Source organism: Protomyctophum bolini, assembly GCF_963924005.1.
Source record: "Protomyctophum bolini genome assembly, chromosome: 7".
Taxonomy (NCBI): Eukaryota; Metazoa; Chordata; class Actinopteri; order Myctophiformes; family Myctophidae; genus Protomyctophum; species Protomyctophum bolini.
In genome coordinates, this window is record NC_137868.1 from 16,843,463 (window position 1) to 16,864,032 (window position 20,570).

At 40.0% G+C, this 20,570-nt stretch overlaps 1 protein-coding gene across 1 annotated transcript; it reads right to left on the minus strand.

Annotated features, from left to right (window-relative positions):
- Nucleotides 1-15,449: 15,449 nt before the first annotated feature.
- On the minus strand, nucleotides 15,450-17,094 carry LOC308318363 (beta-1,4-galactosyltransferase 1-like). The gene has a single exon (XM_080767892.1). The coding sequence runs from the start codon at nucleotides 17,003-17,005 to the stop codon at nucleotides 16,016-16,018; it is 990 nt and encodes a 329-aa protein (XP_080624018.1). The 5' UTR covers nucleotides 17,006-17,094; the 3' UTR covers nucleotides 15,450-16,015.
- Nucleotides 17,095-20,570: the final 3,476 nt, after the last annotated feature.

Here is a 20,570-nt window from a genome sequence, read left to right on the forward strand (position 1 = left end):
TTCCAGCATCAGACACTTCATAATAAATATATCTTTGCTTAATAGTAAAAGTTAGGTTTTGTGCATCTAATATGGCTTAACCTCTAACTTTATAATTGGATCGAAAATATTAATACATTCTAAAGCCAAAAATCAGTAACACAAACTTTTATCTTCGTAGCTTTTGCGTGACGACAGACTACGGAAAAAGTTAAATTATAAAATTGAAAATGGATTCATCAATATTACCATGATGAATTCTCCAAAGACAATGGTACAACGCATAAATGGGACTATACTTTGACATGCAATTGTAGAAGGTAATATTCATTAATGTATATTTTAAATGGAATGGTTGAATCGAATAAAAACCTAATGAAGACCTCTACCTAGGAATTACTTAATTCACTCTTCTTCTTTTGTGTATCATCCTCAGATGTTGGTGTTGTGCTGCCACGCCCTCGTGTCTGGCCCTTGGAAGAGGCCGGCCTCCGAAGATGGTCTACTGAGTACTGGGGACAGGTTGTAATTATGTGTTTGGCAGTCTGCTCAGGCTCACTGCATTTGCATTCTTATTCACAGGAAATTATAGTATTATTTTGCATCATTGTATTTCAGGGTTAAAAATTTACCAACATTTCCAAACGGGAACAGTTAAAAGACTCCTGTACTGTACTCAAGTTAAAGAACAGAACTGCTTTCGGTCGGTCAGCCAAATAAATGGCTGTGCTTTGTATTATATTGTATTGTATTTTGTATTTTATGTCTTTGTTGAAGACCTTTGTAACTTACAACCTATTCTTGAGTCTTGGCCAGTTCTTCTTTCTTGTAAAAAAAATATTGTGGTGGGTTTCAGATTAGAGGGAATACAATTGTCATGACATTTTCCTTTTAAAAACACATTTTGTGCCGTCTGTGAAAAAAAAGACAAAAATAACATTGGGCACCCTGGGTCACTATATTGAAAGTGTTGTGTGGGCACACAAAGCGTTTTAATAGGAACAAGTTACACTCTTATTTCTAAAGCAACATATCAAAAACCAACTCCGCTGTAAAGGAGAAATGGAAGATCAGTGTGCTCACTATAATTACCCATATCGGGAAAAACAACATAATACAAACACATTCTCAATAATGATAGTCGACAATTCTTTTAGCTACAGTGACGTTGTGTCCTAGTATGTGAATACTGAAGTGAATCAATGCAACACACGTGTAAGTTGTAACACACGCAAACGTGCACACAGTGTGTGCTTCCTGCGTGGACTTGGCTCCTTTTCGAGGCTCTAGTCTAGAGCTTATAAAACGTCTCTTGCACACCTACAAAGGTGACAGGTGCGTTGGAGAAGACCGAATGAGGGTCCAACACACTGGAAAAGAAACAACTTTGTCAAAATTTGAAGACGGTGGCCCTCATTTATCAACCGTGCGTACGCCAAAATATGGGTGCACGCCGAAATTACTTCAATTTTCGGCATTTACCATTTCCGCCAAAGCTTGAAATTGAACTTAGCTAGGACAAAAAGTCACGTCTGGTCGGCAGCTGTCGTACGCTTTGTCCTCACCTGTATTTCTGTCGTAGAACGGCGGAGCAGCATTGTTTGACCAGCTGAGAGGCTGCCACAGGCATCGAAACATATGTATTCACTCCTAAAATGTTAATATAAAACTGTATGTATATGGGCTACATGTAAAAAGAAAAAGAAAAGAAAAAAAGGAATAGGCCTACATCAACGATGTGTCTTTGTGTCGTATGAAATTAGTAGGAGATTTCCAACTTTACAATTAAAATTGCGCTTGATGCTTAAGCCATTTAAACAGTGTTTTGCATGAGCGCATACATGGAAGGATTTGGGCTGTCTGTGCTGGACTAATTTCCATGACGGGACGTTGGAAAGTATAGCCTATAGTGCTGCAGCTGCGGAGAATCCCAACATGCATGGGTAGCCTATATACTGTAGCCTAACTACAGCAGGCCGATGTCTTTCTGGAGTTACGTATCTCCTCCTCGTTTAATAAACCCGATGCGTCGCTGGAATGCCAAATGTGCCGTGCCAGCGCAAGTGGGAATCGCATCGGAGATGGGTATAGCGGCTAACCCAGCCAGCCAGCCCACCACCACAGTACCACATATGAGGCTAAGGTTTTCGCTGCACAGCCCAGCCACTGCAGTGACTGCGAGGCAATCTAAATAGACTGTCGAACGTGCATGGTCAGTTGGTCACAGTGTCACGGACGGACCACAGTGATAAAGAGAGACAGACAGACAGACAGACAGACAGGACAGGACAGGAGGAGCACCTATGCAAAACAGCAGCGTGTGTGTGCCTATTTGTTATTTAAATCATGGTTCACAGGTTCAGGTTTTCGTTCACTAATATCTTGTTGTATATTAAATTAAAAATACTTTAATAATTTAATATACAACTAACAACACACAGTGAAAGTTGCTTGCAAATTGCGATATGTGCGTGCGTGTGGGGGGTGAGGCGGGCAGCAAGGGAAGCGAAGCGAGAGGAGAAACAGACAGCTTTATTTAATTCATGCAGGTTTATTTATTTAAGATACAACAAGTTGCGTGTGCGCGTCTGTGTGTGTATGAGAAAGGGGGCAGCAAGGCAAGCCAGCAAAACTTTTTTCCTGTAAACATGGTTTCAGGATCGTATTGCAGAACGTTCATGTCGCAAAAACGAGGGCGAGGCTTGATTTCATAGTGCGTGACAGATAGATTTCAGCCGTCACATTTATTAACGTCGGAACGAAATTAAGGAAGGATCAGCTGTTTGCGATCACTTTATAAATGCCGTGGCGACGTGGGTGTACTACGAAACCTACACTCGAATCTGTGGCAGATTTTACACTCAATTGATAAATGAGGGCCGGTGTGTGGGTTTTTTTCCTTTTCCAGTGGCTCAAGAGCTTGACAAGATTTGTGCTAGGACAGAAAAATACATACGCAATATAGGCTCTGTGGATGATTTTAGCTCCCTTTGATTAGCTCCTCGCAGCAGATGTGTTTTTCCAGTTGAAATTTGCTGCTCAGCCAATCAAATAAAATGAGAGAAACTGACCTGGCATTTTTAGCTTTTATTTATTGACAGTGGAGAGAGACAGGAAAAGCAGAGAAAGTAGGGGGATAACATTCAGCAAATGGTCTGGCCAGCTGGGAATCGAACCAGCAGGTCACTGATCAGATCACTGTACGAATGTGGTATGCCTCAGCCAGAGCTTTCTGGGTCAGTTTTTGTTTCTCGCAGCCTCTCTCATAGCTGTGGAAAGTAATCAAACCTTGCCTATGCACCTTTAGTTTTGGGTCTGGTGGGGTGTCTCTACAGAACATAAGGATTGGATAGGATGTGTGTATGTGTATTGTGCATGACAAAAGATGTTCCTTTATTTCAGATCCAGTTTTATGACTCCTGTTTTATTGAAGATATTATATATTTTTTTTTTACCAGTAGTGCAAGTAGTGATTCAATTCATACACTCAGCCTCCCCGCATCTATATTGTGAGGGCTTTAAACTTGCAATTGATGAACAGTTCTTTAAAGTGCATGCTACTTGTTCCTCTACTAGGTTTTGCACACTTTGTAGGTGTGCTCATTGAAGACTTGTCTTCGTTTGACTTATACCTGTACATTCAAATTTCAAACTAGACAGGCCTGCCCCAAAGTTATTAGTGCAGCGGTGCCTGGCAGCCGGCGAAAACTAGAGTTCTCAACAGGCCCAAAAATTAAGGCCAGGCCCTACCTGGGCCCTCATCAAACCCTGTACACTCAAGAGAATGTCCCTGCTACCACCCTTAGATCTCCATACTGTATGGAGATGACCTGTTCTGACATTCCATATTATGTCGATCTGACCTCATCAAATCCTGTACACTCAAGACATGCTCCTTATATGGCCAGTACAGAATTCATTCCATGTTGATCTGACCCCCTATGCCAAAGCGCCAGCGCTCGCCCAGCAGTCTTCCGTCAACGAGACGGATGCGTGCATGCGACCTCGCCAGAGTCGCTTCTCGCCCTCAGGCGTCATACTGGTTTATGTTGTCTGTGGTTGTGAGCACTGAGCAGTTGTCTCAGGACAGTATTCGGTTCATTGTCTTGGAGAAATTATAATCTTACCAAATTATATAATTAAGGGCACCGTATTACTGTACACTTTTCAGTTGGGGTGTCATTGTTGGTGGAACTGTGGATAGTGATTCAGTTGAAAGTAGAGTACTTTTTTATGTAACTTTCCTGGATAGCTTGACATTGGAGCAAATGTTGAAAGCACTGTAAGGTGGATGATTGAGGTTTTGAAGGGCACTGTTGGTCTTGTATGAGGAGAGAAGTTTTGTCAGAGCTTGTATAGGGTTTCTGAGCCTTTTAGGTATAGACGGTAGTCAGCAGACTTTTGAACAAAGTAGAGTTTATGTAATGGCAGTTGAAAAAAGACAGAATGAAACTGAACACAAGTTTTGAAGAGGAGAAAAGCAAATATGTGAGAAAAAAGCAAATAGCTAAGCATAGAGTTACAGCACTGCAGGCTGTAATTGACAGAAGGTACCTTTCAGGTTTCAGGTCTTGTGTTTCTTCTGGTTAATCAGGGTCTGACATGTCCGTTAAATCGAGGTTGTGCCAAAGTTTAAGTTTAACTTATTTTCTTAGTTTTTTCTTTGTTTGTTTTTTAGTGTGGGCAACCAGACTATTGTTATTGTAAATGAGGATACTTTGCCGCACTACTCCTCCCACAGTTTAATCTAGTTAATCTGTTGCAGATTTCTTTTTGGGGGGCATAAATACCCTCCGAATTACTTACACATGATCACAGGGGTGACGTGACATTATAATTGGCTGGCAATATTAGTGGGAGGGGCCTATATAAGCGACTGTGGCAAATTTGCAATTTTGAAAAATTGCGACCTTTCTAGTTTTGTTTGTTTTGAGTCTGTGAGTCACAGGGTTCATTTTAGTTGAGTTGAGTTGCCTAGAGTTGTGTTAGAGTTGCCTTAACCACTTTGACTGTTCTGTTCCCTACATATAACTGAACTGGATTCAGGGAAGTGGCAGTAGGTGTACGTCCTGCTCTACCAGTTGAGTAGGTAATGGATGGGATGGTGGTTCAGGTTCAGGTTTATTTGTCATTTGTATAGATACAGAGTATACATACAATGACATTTGTTTTGCTCAGAGCACTCTCAGTCTTACATACACAGGACATAAACAAACATCGGTCAAGTTCTAGCTGCAGGCATTGACATTTCTTTCCCTCTCGCTTTTCCCTATTTACGTCATTGCCATAGGTCACGGGGTTTTCCCTCTACAATACATCACCTCTCTGTGCCGGACATTTCTCATCTACAAGCTCACAATGTGCTGTTATGAGCTTGTAGATCAGCTGTTTTTTCCACATTTTGTCTCTGGGTTATACATAATCAATCTAAAGTCATGGTTCCACCAGACATTGAAATTACTATTGAAAGCCAGTATATTGTGCTGAAATGGCCTGGGATTGGAAGGACTTTGACTTGACTTTATTAGGATCTCTTTTAGCCAAAGACTTATTCCATAATATTGACCCTTGATAAGAAGAAGTATGTTTACCACTTAAATGTTTAACTATTGGAATAACATGTGATTTCTGGGCAGTTCTGGTATTTAATGAGTGTCTGCTCCTCACCAATTGAAACCTTGAATGTATCAATTGTGGCCTCTTCATTGCTTGAATTGTGTACATTAAGTAAGTGATCAACCTATCAATTTGATCCCTAACCGATTAGGGATTATGACGCTCAACAATAAGTCCATGGGCACTTTATTAAACTTCTAGCTGCTGTATTATGTATAACTTTTATTTGACCCTTCCCTGCATTTACCCAAACCTCTGCACAGTAGGATATCTGACTTTTAGTGCATGAGCTACTTGATTTAAAACCTTTCTGGGGAGATAATTTGACACTATGTAACATACAGTCATACACATGCAGTTCCAATTCTCTTCTTGTTCAGATGAGAAACATGCAAGGTCCAATGCTCTGTTATCTTCTCTGAGTTGCAGAGGGGATTCAGTGCTCCTCTTCCTCCCAGAACCAACTACCATCAATTAGATTTTCTTCATGTTAAGCACAAGCTTGTTCAGCCTAACCCACTCTATGAATCTGTCGAGATCCAGCATCAGTGCCTCCTCTATTCTATTTCACCATTTGAGTACCCCACAGCATACACTGTTACATCATCTGCAAATATGAGTACATATAAAATATCATTAATACAATGGGCTATACAGCAACAAACCCAGGCAGCTCCCTTTAATAGCTTTAAGCTATTAAAGCTGTGTGAGATGATAATGTTTCTCTCCAAATAGTCCCACATCTGGTTACACACCATACTTTCTAATACTTATAAGGGCTGGTATTGTAGGTGTTGCCGCATGGAAAACGGCTACACAGTCTCATATAGCTACTGGCAATAGACTGCATTCATGGGTGTCAAGTTATTCGGGATTTTCTTCTGAAACCTCTTTGCCCAAACTTGAAAAACGGCTTAGCCGACAGGGGGAACTGTGGTCAACTCAAAAAGACAACTTCTTGGTTCTTTTGTTTGTTTTTACTTGAACTTGTGGTACAGGTAAGTACAGTTGTTGGTTAGGTATTAGGTATTTAGGTTGAAAACCTTAAACAGAGAAAAAGACAAAAAACAAATACAAGCTGTCATTAACTAAGTAAGGTTATACTTAAACAAAAACAATATCTGAAATTCACTCATGTCACTCGAAACCACAGTTACTAATGTAACCTACATGACTGAATCAATGGTCACTTCAGTAATCTAAATAAACAAGTTGTTTTAACTCATATTTCTTTCCTAATTCAATTTAAGATCATCACATTCGACTAAGCAAACCTATATGCAACTCAAACTTAGCTAATTATAGCAGTTACATTTGGCCTAGCAGCACAAAAAACATAAATGACTTTTATAATAAATGTAAGCAACAAATAAACTGCAATGCAGAAACAATAACGCACCAGTGGCATTCCCCTTGATGGCTTGAGGTTCCCAGCTCCAGTGTTTTCAGTTCAGTTCATGAAAAGTCTGTTTGTTCTGCTTCTCTCCATGCTGTGTTCTCCACTGCTGCTGCTCTCCTACTGAACAAACACTTCCTGCTTTTCAGTGCCTCGCCCCAATTAGTGATTGTCACCAGGTGCTGACTCATGATCAGTGACTGATCATGAGTGATTGATGCCAATTAGGCCAATTTGGGGTTTTGACAGCACAATGGGTGAACTGAACCTAATCTGTTGTACATAGAAGTTGAATAGAATATACTAATCTGTTGTATATCGAATATACTGTGAAGTTGTTTATAAAAAGTTAGGTGGCAGCTACTGAGGGAAGAAATGCTGTTTGTGTAGTATTGTATACATTAGATTGCTGGGCATTTCTGCCTGAGAAATCAATAGATAAATATATGATATGAATCAATATACCAAGATTATGTCTTTTATCATTATTCTGCTGCATTGTCTGAACCAAAATAAGTGTTGCTCTTATGTACCTGTGCATAAGAGCACACTGTGCACACTGTACCTGTGCATAACTATTGTCAACTATTGTGTAGAACACTAATGGGTATCAGAGGTCAGAGATTTGTTTAACAGGGTGTTTCCGGTGCTCATTAATTTACGCTATGTTTGTATGGTATGTTATCTGCATGTATTTGAGGACGCACAATTGAGGATAAGACAATGAGGCAATCAGAAGAAACATTTATGAAAAAGGAGATCCAATGCACTCTGTTTCAGAAAGGTATAAAAAGCCTTTATTGTAATGGCATCAGCTATAAGCCAAAGAAAAGGGTTACAAAACAGCTGTCAAGCCTTCATCAGGGTCAAATACTGGTAGTCATGGCAAGCAAATCATGACATCATTTTATAGTGACCACAAACACTCATTTAAACACTTTCACATGGTTGAAAAGGTTGCCCCATATTGTAGATCCTTGCCTGCTCACGTGGTTTCATTGTGTATAGCGTACAGTCTCCCTCCATCCCTTTTTTTGCCCCACTTTGTTTATTGTGTTTCTTTATCTGTTCTTTTCTTGGTTATTGAATAACCAAGAAAAGAACAGATATACAGAATGGCTATCCGAGAGCCTGGTTAGCTCTGTTTGATTGAAGTATTTATTAACAGTTTGCAGAATGGGTACATTTCACATGAAAGCACAACTCGATACAAAGAGTTACCGTTGGACAGCACACTGATAAAGCATTTCACAACAGGGTCCGCCATTTTCAATTCATCAGAACATTTAGAGACGTACAAATATACACTTCTATATACAAAATCACACCCGTGTGAAGTGAGGGGTGCTATAATGTATTAAAATCTAACTCATGTTGATTAGGTGATGTAATGGTGATGTAAAACAAACGGTGCCAACACAAACATTAAATGCCATTAACAATAAAGAGACAATATGACGTAATGAGGGACAATATGACGTAAGTTTTCCCTTCATTGTCAATAAACCTGTAGGAGGGGCTCGAGCCCCTCAAAAACAGGAAATCATCTAAGGAGGTAAAAAGGGAAAAGAAACGTATACAGTAAGGGGCAAAGGGCGTGTGGGGGATTCAGATTTTATGGGGTACAGTTTCGTGTTGCAAGCCGTCCATAGGTGCCCTTTGGGAGCGGTTTTGAAAGAGTCAAGGGATTCAAATGTCTTAATGGCTGTTGGTAGGGACTTCCACATTTTATATATTTTTTTAACAATATATTTATTGCGTTTTTCTTTTTAACAAACAATACAACAAAACAATACATAATACATCAGACAATACAATTACTTCAAATGAAAAACAAACAAAAAGCGAAACAAGAACATACAGTACATACATAAATACAGTATAATAAAATAAAATAAGGGCAACAACAACAGAGTCCTTATGGCCGAGACCAAACAGCTGCAGAGAATACAATTAGACCTTTTCAGTTAACACCATTAAATAAGATAAATCATTAACCGTAATATATTGGATAAACCGTCCCCATATCTTATCAAACCTCTTCTGTTTATTCTTCAATGTATAAGTAATTCTTTCCAGAGGAAGACACAATGATAACTACCTTTTTTTTGGCTTATAACTCTTGAACCATATCTTGTGTACGGTTGCAAGTTGGTCATCCGTCAACTTTTTGCAAGATTCTATAACCTGGACGTGGCAGAGCTTGCTATGACTCACGTAGTCCTGGGTGCTGTAAGGCATCAATTATACTAACTTTGTTATAACTTTGTTATAGCAAATGCTCCACAACAACACAGTGAAACAATCAACAGTGAAACATTCCTTTAAATTCTGACAGTGACATGAATCACTCATCATCATGTACACCAACTATTTAAGCTACGTTGACAAACAAAACTAGTTTAGCCTGTAGAACTTCCTGTCTCCTCATGTCCCCAAGTAACACTGTCCTCTGAAAGGCCATCTGCACTATTCACCTTTGCAGCTAAGGTTCCCTTTCTCGGACTGCAACTGTACTTACTGTATAAGACCCATTTATTGAAATCCCAACATGGAATATACTTGGACCATGCATTATGCCACATATAATGCCTGTCTCAGGACGGCCACCTGCCAGTATACAGTGGATAACTTCCCAGTCTTGCTGGGTAAGTTAGTTGGGTAACTATATATCCAACTACTTTAACCCAGACATCCTGATTTTGGGCATGTCATTATAGGCTAAGAAGAAAGGACAATTGCTGATCTACAAGGTCACAACATGCCGTAACGTAATGTGTTGTAGCTTTTCCCCAAAAATAAGTTTTGATAAGTGACTTCTTTTAAAATGTGTAGTGCAGTGGAATAGAATAGACAATATGACACGTTACCACATACCACATTACCACATACCAATCGTTGCATAGAAGCAGCATGGTTATTGTTATGCGTACACCGTACACACCCATGGTACTGTGCCAAGATAACTCACAAATCAAGATAAACGCACGCACAGGCAGTCAAGTTGTCTATCGATGTTAACCCTCACCCTAACCTATTAACCTAACCTCCCATGGGACAGCACACCTAAACCTAACCTAACCCTTAACGCACCCCTCACCAACCTTAATCAGGTCGTCTTAACGCACCCCACACCAACCTTATGTCTAACCAAAGGATGCCTCCCGAGCCACTTCCAATGTGATTGAACTATAGGCTCTGGGGCTGACAAATATTAGCCCCAATGTTAAGTAAATCAACAAAGGTGTGGCAGCACCAGGAGAGTGTGACCCAACTTAATGTGTTTTAAGAGTCTGTTTAATTATTTAATAATTTCGTTTTATGAAGGTTTACAATTAATACTGTGAATGAATTGCAATAACAAAGTGTAACATGCAGTGAGGACGGAACGTTTGTTCTAGCCCAGGTTCTCTGGGGTCCCAATATAAGGAGCGCAGCTTCCGGTTCCCCTCAGTTACATTCTGGAAAGAAAAGCAACACTCATTGCTCCTTCTTTATCCCTGTTTATTCAGGTTCAGTTTTATTAATGAGGTACTCAGCAGCCCTGAGACCCGTAACAGAGGCTTGTCATGTCAGCTGTCAATCAATCAACTTAATGAAGGCCAATGGAAGACAATTTATTGGGCTGTAAAACAATATGCCCATTTTGACCTATTTTGTTTTTCTCGCAAATATTTGATGCTGCTGCTTTAGATTCTACCAGCAGAGGCCCACGGCAGAGCATACCCTGCTCTACGCAGGGTATGGCAGCATCCTGGGTCCTAAGGCCTTCAGGAGGCTGAAACCCTGTACTGGCATAAGCCAGTTGGATGGCCTCCTGCACAATACACCGGGAAAGCCATACTTTAGTAATATGGGTTTCCTTTAGCTCTGGTTCCCCATGTGGGGTCATGCCTATGTTCCCTCAGCCCTATGTTCCCTCAGCCCTATAGTATGTTCTCCCATTTAAAAACAGACCCTATGTTCCTATGTTGCCCTATGTTGGAATTCCCTGACTGGGGAAACTTGTCAAGGTCTTCGCGCACAGATAGCGTTGGTTCCTCCCTGCACTCTTCCTCCTATCTTCTCCCCCTCACCTCTCTGCCTGTACCTGTACCTATCTAGATTTCTAGTTAATGATTCATTGATGTCACCTGTAGGCAAATGATTAAAGCACTGAGGCCTATGTGTTCATGGCCCAATTTCAATATCTCCATGTTATTTCATGTGCAAGCTTTACCAACGCAACACAATGTTAGATCATCTGAACAGTAAAAGAACATGAAAAGCAACATGAAAAATCTATTGTATTTTCTAGTTCCCAAGCCACAAAAAGAAGCCCCTTTGTTTGATTTTAGATTGTCATTTCCCTTCCCCTATTCGCATGTCCTAGGCTAGGGTGTGACCGTAGGTACAATAAGCCCATAATAGGTGAACAGACATTCTACCTCTAATCTTTACAGCTATCTTGCTCTATCAGGCTCCATTGCTTTCAGCCTTTCACCATAACAAAATGAATGTAATTCAGATGACTGTTTTATACTAGTGTAGAATAGATGGATGAAGTGCAGGCTCTGAATACTAATTCGCAGTGAACAGTTTTAGCAATTAATGCGTTCTCTGTTTACTAATTACTAACCCACCTGTATGTATGCTGGAAATTGGAAATGTTTTGAAATTCGGTTTAAATTCATATGTTTCAGTCAGGTGATTGTGATATAGAGGCAAATTGAAATGACATATTTTTAATGTTTGGAAATATGAAGGGCTAAGTATGTAGTTGGTGTGAAAACAATTCGTTTTGCAACATTTTCAAGTGTTTAGATTGCTGTGTTAACTGTTGGAACTTAGTTTTGAGAAATATATCATATAAATAAGTTTATGTCTCGCTATTAAACTTGATCATTATAGGAGACATACTTTATTCCTCGCTTGACATAAATTATTGATTTCAAATTTTAAAATATTAAGTAAATATGACACTTAATAATTATGCATTTCTATTGGGTTGGTATGCGGTCAGGGTTATGGTTGGCTCAGGGAAGAGGACGACCCTGCCATGCATAGTCCATAGTGCCAGCCATTATGATATGATATGATATAGTACTTTATTGTCAGTTCACACTGAAATTTGTCTTGCGACACAGCAGCCAAGTATGCAGAACACATATACACACATTTGACATAACACAAAGAACAAGACAATTTACATACATAAAGACATGAAGACAAGAGCAATATCCACAGCTTAGATTATCCTGTGGCTACTACAACTCCTGATTAAGCCTCAAGGTCGACTGGTGGACAAAGGACCTCTTTAGTCTGACTTTATTGTACACCATATCTCCTTCCTGAAGGTAGCAACCTATATTCTCCATATACAACACATGCTTAGTATTAGAGGTGATATTCCTTGCTAACCTTAGCTGTCCACAGACGGACACACGGACAGACTGACGGACATAGTGCAAAACATACTCTCCCCATACCTTCGGCTGGTGGAGACGACAAATCAAATGTATTTATCGTATAGAACTTTAACCTATAGGTCATGGAACAGCATAATAAATGTAAGACTACGAACAAATTGCTCACACTTTCTCACAATGCCCATACACGTCCAGCTCTTGTTTCACATAGTCTTGTTGTTATGGTTTGGTCAAGAACATGTGATATTGGCTGGCGGGCATTGTCAGTGCAGGACAGGTGCATAAAGAGACACAGAGGCTACGGTTCCGGGTGCAGGAGCAGGGTGCATGTTTATTTTACACACACACACACACACACACACACACACGGCTGTTGAACTGAACAACCGTGGCAGCATGCTGCAGGAAGGGGATGGAAAATAGACATTAGGCTAGAAAAATACTTTTGTTTTGTTTATTCAAGATTTCAGGGTATACAGTTAATCAAATAATATGACAGTATATGTGACACACCCATACGGAACATACCAAAGAGATAACATGTACATAGAGAGAATTCTCCTAACCTAAGTTCTCTGAATAAAAGTCACATAATTATAAAACCCATAGTGAGCTTGCTGCACCTGGCAGTTATGACGTGAGTCATTGTTTACACTTGTTTAGTCTATGGAGCCAACACAGAAACAGTTGAGATGAAACAGACACCCCCTTGCCTTGTATCTGTGTCATGTGGGTGCCCAACACTGAGCTATATAAGTGCCTATTAGGAGATTATTTTTGCCCCATTGAAGCCATTATTCACAAACCACATACAGTATCTTTAACCTTATGAACATTCTGATACTTAAATAGTAGACTGGAAGCTGGAAGTGAAACCCTTTCATAAGTGTGGAAGCCTGGAAGGTGGTATCTTCTGTATTAGGGATATTGGGCCAACATGCTCAATTACAGCACCTGAGGACATGGAAACATAATTCACATCAGAAACAGTGTTGCCAGATTTTGCAAGAGAAACAATCCCAAAAGAAGGCCACGTGATCACACAAACAGATGGTCCTCAGCAGTTTTATCACTTGAACCCTACAGTATATATGAATTGGCTATTTTCAAAAAGTCTTGAAAATATATTTTTAAACATTTTAACTACACAAATCATGTATGAGGGTCCCTGGCATAAAACATTTTTCAGAGTGTGCGGGCAAATACATATTGATTTGGGTCCTTTACATGAAAGTGTCAGAGAACCACTGGTTTACTTTAAACAACATTGGGGTGGATGCCCCGCAAAATACAACCTAATACAGTCTTTTAAGGGTCTTAAAAGGTTTTATTTGGTTCCTATATCAATGGTTTAGCGGGGGACCCCTGGAACAACCTCAATGCCACTTTGAGAAACGCTGTCCTATAGGGCCAGGCACCCACGTCACACAGATACAGGCAAATCAATCTAAGTTTGGGGGTCTTGTTCCCATTGTATTTAATGCCTCATATCATGTCTCCCCTCTGTACTTGGGACTGGGTGTGGCAAAAGGCAGGTCAGACAGCAGAGACATAACACTGCCTGAGACAAGACAGGTGACTTTTGCGCGCACACACACACACACACACACACACACACACACACACACACACACACACACACACACACACACAATCGACTTGTTTGTCTTGTTCTGATGGTACACGTTTTGTTCCTGATGTGACTGTATGTGAATGTGCATTTGCCTCTGCCCCTCCCTTGACCTGCTCCTATTTCCCCTCAGCCCAATGTCCTCTTCACTCTCCCTGCCCTGAGGCCAAGAGTCTGACTGCCCTGTGTGCCGCCCACCATGCAGGCAGTATCACACGACAAGTTCCGAAGTTAGGTTTAATGCATACATAGAGAATATATGCAGTAAGAACACATGACGTCCACCAGAAGATATGAGACAAGGACAAGAACAATGTATATATGAATAGAATGTGTATCTCGTATCATTGCGAGATGCACAGGCAAATGGTTATCATTATGCTTATGAAAATGAGTGATCGGATCCACACAGTCTAGAGACTCTAGTGGATAAAGGTCATAATTCAGACAGTTGTTAATTCATAGTAAAGACGAGTTCCTGCACTTGGGTCCTGAAACCATTTACTGACACAAAGTTACAAAAAGAACTGGCATGTTTGAATTATAAAGATCTGAAAAAAGTTGCAATGTGCTTTATAGCCTGTAAAGACCCACGCATACTCCAGTTTTAGGTGATACCGGTAAGCTATACTAACCTTTTCGGTGGTTATAGTCAAAACAGTGGGATGTGTTGGGTCACTTTATCACAGAGTATGCAAATCATTGAAAGAGGGAAGGGACTATCACAGTCACACAGGACGTAATATAACAACATATCCTCTTTTTTTGGTAATATCCACAATTGTGTCTTTTTTATGGATTTCTCATTTCTGGGATTCACCAATGTTCTTATTTTTGCTCTTCTAAAAATACATTGTACTGACCTAAAAGGGGGAAAAAACATCTTGTCTTCAGTCTACTGATTGATTTGTCCACCAATGCAAGGAAACATACGTTTTACATTTGAGGAACTTGAACAATACATGATGCATACTGGAGAACTCTCCCATAGGGGGGAGTCTTAAGGAGTAGTCTATAGCTGGGTGCAGATTCTTGAAAATACACTGAGAAAGGAACATCCGCACTCTTATTATATAGAGTATAGTTTCTTATGAAGTACTAAACACACGCAAACGCAGCAGTCTACTGCGTGTCAAAATAAACAAGTAGAAACTACTCAAGAGTGTATATTCCTCTCTCAATGACTCATACTATCACATGTTTAGTATATCATAATTATTAGAAATAATTGATTGAATTATTATATTTGTGGGCTAAACAAATAAGCTACTATAGTCAAAACTATATAAAAATCATTGGATGATATTGCATGCATTCATCTCTTCAGGTTATTTTATTTTCAATTGCTGTGTCCCTAACATTTTTTAAGTCAGTACTATAGAAAATCACAATTAAATTCAACTTCAGTTTGACATCACAGGTTTTCCCCACAATCTGCAGTTTATTTTTTAAATAAATACAAGTAAAAATGACAAATATAAAAATAAACATGTTTTGGAACAAAACAAGTTCCTAATATGTCCTCTTCAAAGTCTGCCTATAGTTGCACAATTTGGAGCCTATTGCGTATAAGTCAAAGCACAGAGACAAAAGTATGTGTGATGATTTTGAATATCGTCACTGTCAGCTGGAAACCTATAGATATAGCTTGTACAAAACTGTTCCTTTTTTGTGATTATAAAAGGTAGGCCTATGAATAGTTTGTGTGATACTCTTGTACAATGAAGTAAGGCATTCATCATTAATAGGCTACTAAACAAAAACTAAACTAAACTGAACTGCAATGATATAAACCTGTCTCAACTTAAATGTTTAGAGTGGGATCAAATAAGACGTAGGCCCATACACCAAGGTTTTGGGCAACCAGATATTGATGGATAAAGGAAAAAGTCATGATTTGAGAATATAAATGAGCTGGGTGAGCCTGGATCAATGAAGAGGATTCGCGCACGCATGCACACACAGTCACGCACGCACGCACGCACACTACGGGGTCCCAATGTCGACAGTAATAAAAGTATAAAGCATGTCTTTCTCAGTCTTAACAACATGGTATACGAGGGAGTTTATTCCGTCGCTGTCCATGGTATGTCTTATTTTAGTCAGCACTTTTATGTTATCCGGATTAGGTTCATTGTTTAAGTCTCTTGCATGTTTGATCATTGTGTATCTGGCAATCTGTGAATTAGGTCGAGAAATAGCCATGCCTTTATAAGTAATACGCAAATACATAGCATCATCCTCACCACCCCATCCCCAGAAAGAATTGGGGAAACCATTGACTTTAACGAACTGCGCTTTGGAAAGGGCTATCGCTCCACCAATGAGTTGGTTGTATCCCAAACTGAAGTTGAACTTATCCACGGCCACGGCCAGGTGCCGAGGTTGGCTGTAGCACCTGTACGGGTTGCGGTCGTCCATGGGAATAATGTCCACGTCGTGGAAGATGAAGCAGTCATATTCCTTTTCCTTCAGCGCCTCGAGAAAGCCCGCGTTCATCAGCCTGGCTTTGTTGAACGTCCCATCCCCGTGCTGGTTGATGACATAGAAATCATATTCTACTTGCTGCCGCTGCAGGAAGGGATGGAGATAATGCAGCAGGTACTTCATCTGATGATGCCGGTTGCGAAATGGCACGATCACCGCCACTCTCTGCACGGCGACGCACTCCCGGGGCTTGAATCGGCCCCCGAGCTGAAGAGCGGGGTTCTCCTCCTTGACGGTGTCTAGACTCATTGTCTGGTTGAGGTCCACGGGGAACGGACCGGACAGGTGAGGTGAAGTATCGGGGCACCGTCCCGTGTTTGTCTCGTTCTTCCAAATCCATTTGCCATCGCGGTCGGCGTCCTGCCAAGCTGAGTGCCAGCTCTCAACTCTGTTTGTAACAGGTGATTCGGCATAGGACTTAAAACACAGCAAGGCAAAACACACTAGTATCAATAACGTCAATAATGTGAGCCAGCGTTTTGTCCTCATTTTGATTAATATTTGGTCAAGGAAATCTTCGCCTGAAGATTATTAAAGCCTTGGATATTCGCATGCCTAGGCTACTATAGCTAAGCCTATACTACAACGAAATGGCCAAAGTTAACAAGAGTCAACAAACACCCTGGCTGATTGCGGTTAAATAGTTCAACCTGTTGGTGTCACTTTGAGATGTCACATGACTGTTCTCAAGTTTCTCTCCCCTCTCTCTCACCTCTGGTCGCACACTGTCTGACAGCATCTTTGCAATCAATTTGGTAAAAAGGTTAGAAACTAATCAAATAAATATAGGCCTACCGGTATATTTATAGTTCAAAGTAGTAGCCTACATTATAATATAATTTAAAAAATAAATCACACCTGTGTGAAGTGCGGAGTGCTCTTATCATCGTACATCATCATGATGTAAAATAAACAATAGTCCTATATGCCTATTTTGCTCAGACACTATGACATAACATTCTCCATTCATTGTCAATGGTCAAAGTTTGTTAAAGACAATGTTTGTGGACAGTAACTAAAAGCTGGATGTAGCCTATAGGAGGGGCTAGATCGAGCCCCTCAAAAAACAAATAGCAGAAAGTTACCATTTATTAAAAGGTGCTCAGTTTGTATGTACATTGTACACTGTACAGTATAGGTCTGTGTAAGATCAGTACAGTGCATTAATGTCATTATGGATCTTACTTCTCTATTTGTACATTAAGAGTCATGTATTCAAAGTCTTTGGGTGGTTTAAGCCCAAACCCCAATGATTCTCCAAGCAACTCCTTGGAACATGCAACTACTTGAGTGCAGGCATTTTGTGGCAAAAAAGGAACAAATTGCAACAGAAACTCTTTCAGCTGTTTTTGTTTCATAAATATGTTAGTAACAATTCAAAAGTCCTGCATTCTACACATTTTCTAGTAAGACATCAAATACACAGTTACCACAGATTTATTTGTGTCGTGTCAATCTAGGGGTTTTCCATGATTTCACGATTTGTTTTGCACAAAAAACACTCCTTGGGCTAAAAATGGCCATAACCATAATAATGTGATGACCTCATCACATTTGTGATAACCTCATCACATTTGGTTCAACGCTGTTGACCTGTAGGCTACATCAAGATAAATGAGGATAAAACATAAGTTTCCTAATTAGTTCTAGTGAACAGAAATAATCAATAAGAAATAGTCTCAGTAACCTGACTGTATATAGGACACTGTATAGGACTGTATAGAACACTACATAAAAATAAATCACACCTGTGTGAAGTGAGGGGCGCTCTTATCATCATACATCAGGGCTTGACATTAAGGCTTGTCCGCTTGTCTGGGACAAGTATTAAAGTGCATTCAAAATTTTATTTATTCCAAATAATACCAAATACACAGGCATATATCAGTGCTATCAGAGCAGTTAACAGACTGACCACATCGGCATGTAAACTTTTAGCACTGCGTGTATTCACCCAGTAATTAATTCCTAAGACTTTGAGTCAGATATCGTCCTCTAGTTTCATATCCATGTGAAAGTTCTGACAGAAACCATATGTTATGTAAAATATCGCCACTTTTACATGAGGAAAAGCTAGACTGAAAATATTAAAACTTCCTTTGGGAACAGTCAATGTTTGGGAGCACAAACATTATGGCGCACACAATTGACAGGTGTGTTGCGATTGGTGTTGGATAATTGATCACACAACCTATTTTGTGTGCCCCATACTGATGGACAATTTGTAATTATTGTAGATTTGTTAGTGGATGGAAGTTTACATGTTCCCAGTGACTTGTTCTTCATATGCCATGTGTCCTGCATAATTATGAATCATTACATAATGCCCTATGCCCATGTATTTTTCATGTGCCACAGGTCACCCTGTTCCACTAAGTTTTCATCTCACTTCATGCCCTGTGTCCCACTGATTCATATCATGGCTGTCTCTGCCCCGTGAGATATCTCCTGTATGTAGCATTCAGTGGTGCCTGTTTTTCTGCCCCTCTGTGAACAACATGTTTTTTGTCCTTGGTCTCTATGCGCCCTATGTGCTATAAGTTTAAATGCCGACGAGGTCAGTCTGGTAACTGTGCGCGGATAGGACCGATCTATGGCTGTGTATTTGGAATACGTGAAATATATGTAAGATCATAGACATTCTAATCTAGGTCTATTAACTTGCAATCTTTGAATATTCAAACATGTTTTCACCAAGTAAAACCAATTTACAGTTAGTTGAATTAAAATGTAGGCCTATTTGTGTGCTCGTGCTCCGGACAAGTGACTTTTGTGAAATGGGAAATGTACTGTCAAGCCCTGCATCATATATCATCTCATTCTGGCCAATCACAACTTGCATCCTCACTTTTCCATCTTCAATTTTCTGCCCTCACATTTTATCCTCAATACGTACTTTGCTCAGCCAATCAAATAATCTCAATTCCGTGCTCAGCTAATCAAATCATCGTTATGATTCACACAGACACACAAATCTGGGCATAGGAGGGGCTAGCGCCCCTCAAAAAATAGATGCCTCATTGGCCGCTGCAGTTCATTGAAGCGATGTGTCCCCGACTCCAACGAAGGTGGGAGTCATGTTAATATTTATGTCCAATTATCAGATACCACAGAAAATTGTGGTCACGTGTCTGTATCTTTAGAATACAGATCTCATTTGGGACAATAGGGCAATTTTAACCTCCATAAAACATTGAAATGTATAGCATAACGTTCTACTTAATTAAACCAATTACTCCTCTTCAATATTTTGTATGTAAGCTTATTTTCATACATGTTTTATGATAAAGATAAAGAGAACTTTATTGTCCATTACATTTACATAAAATGGAAATTTGTCTTCAGCACACCGGCAGTCAGTTTACAACAATAAAAACATTACTTAAAATACACAAATGCATTATAATACTATATAAAATGAATTCACATAACGCAGCAACAGTGATCATGGTCTGTGGGGATTAGGTGATGAACTATTTAAACATTTTCTTATTTAAAATGTCCACAGGAGTTGGCACAAACAAAGTTTTGTAACCCTTCCTTTTAGCTAATTTGGCTCTAAGCCTCCTGCCTGACGGTAACAAGTCAAATTCAGAACGAACAGGGTGGGTGGAAGAATTGTAAATCTGAATTGCGTTTTTGGTTATGGAGCGGTTGTATATGTCCTGAAGTTGCAATTGTTTGTCTCAATGATCTTGCTGGCCTATGGCCTATGTGTTGGTTCACCTATGTATGTGAGAGAAAGAGAGAGAGGAGAGGAGGGGGGGGGGGGGGGGGGGGAGAGAGGGAGGGGAGTTGCACTACTCAGTTCACACGGGTGTGATTTTCTTTTATCCCTAACTGAGAGATTCCCATACCAGGATACGATTTTAACAGAACACTCTGAGTGAGTTATCTATAGACCATGTTCAGGGTGTGTTTACTATAGCGTTAAAACTTCTCAGTTTCCTGAGAAGATAAAGCCGCTGCCTTGCCATGTAGATGTTATCTGCATTGGTCTGAAAGGTGAGTTTATTGTTCATGGTTGTTCCCAGATATTTAAAATGACTGACCT

Coding starts and splice junctions, on each gene's coding strand:
- LOC308318363 (XM_080767892.1), bottom strand. CDS start 17,005: ATGAGGACAAAACGCTGGCTCACATTATTGACGTTATTGATACTAGTG.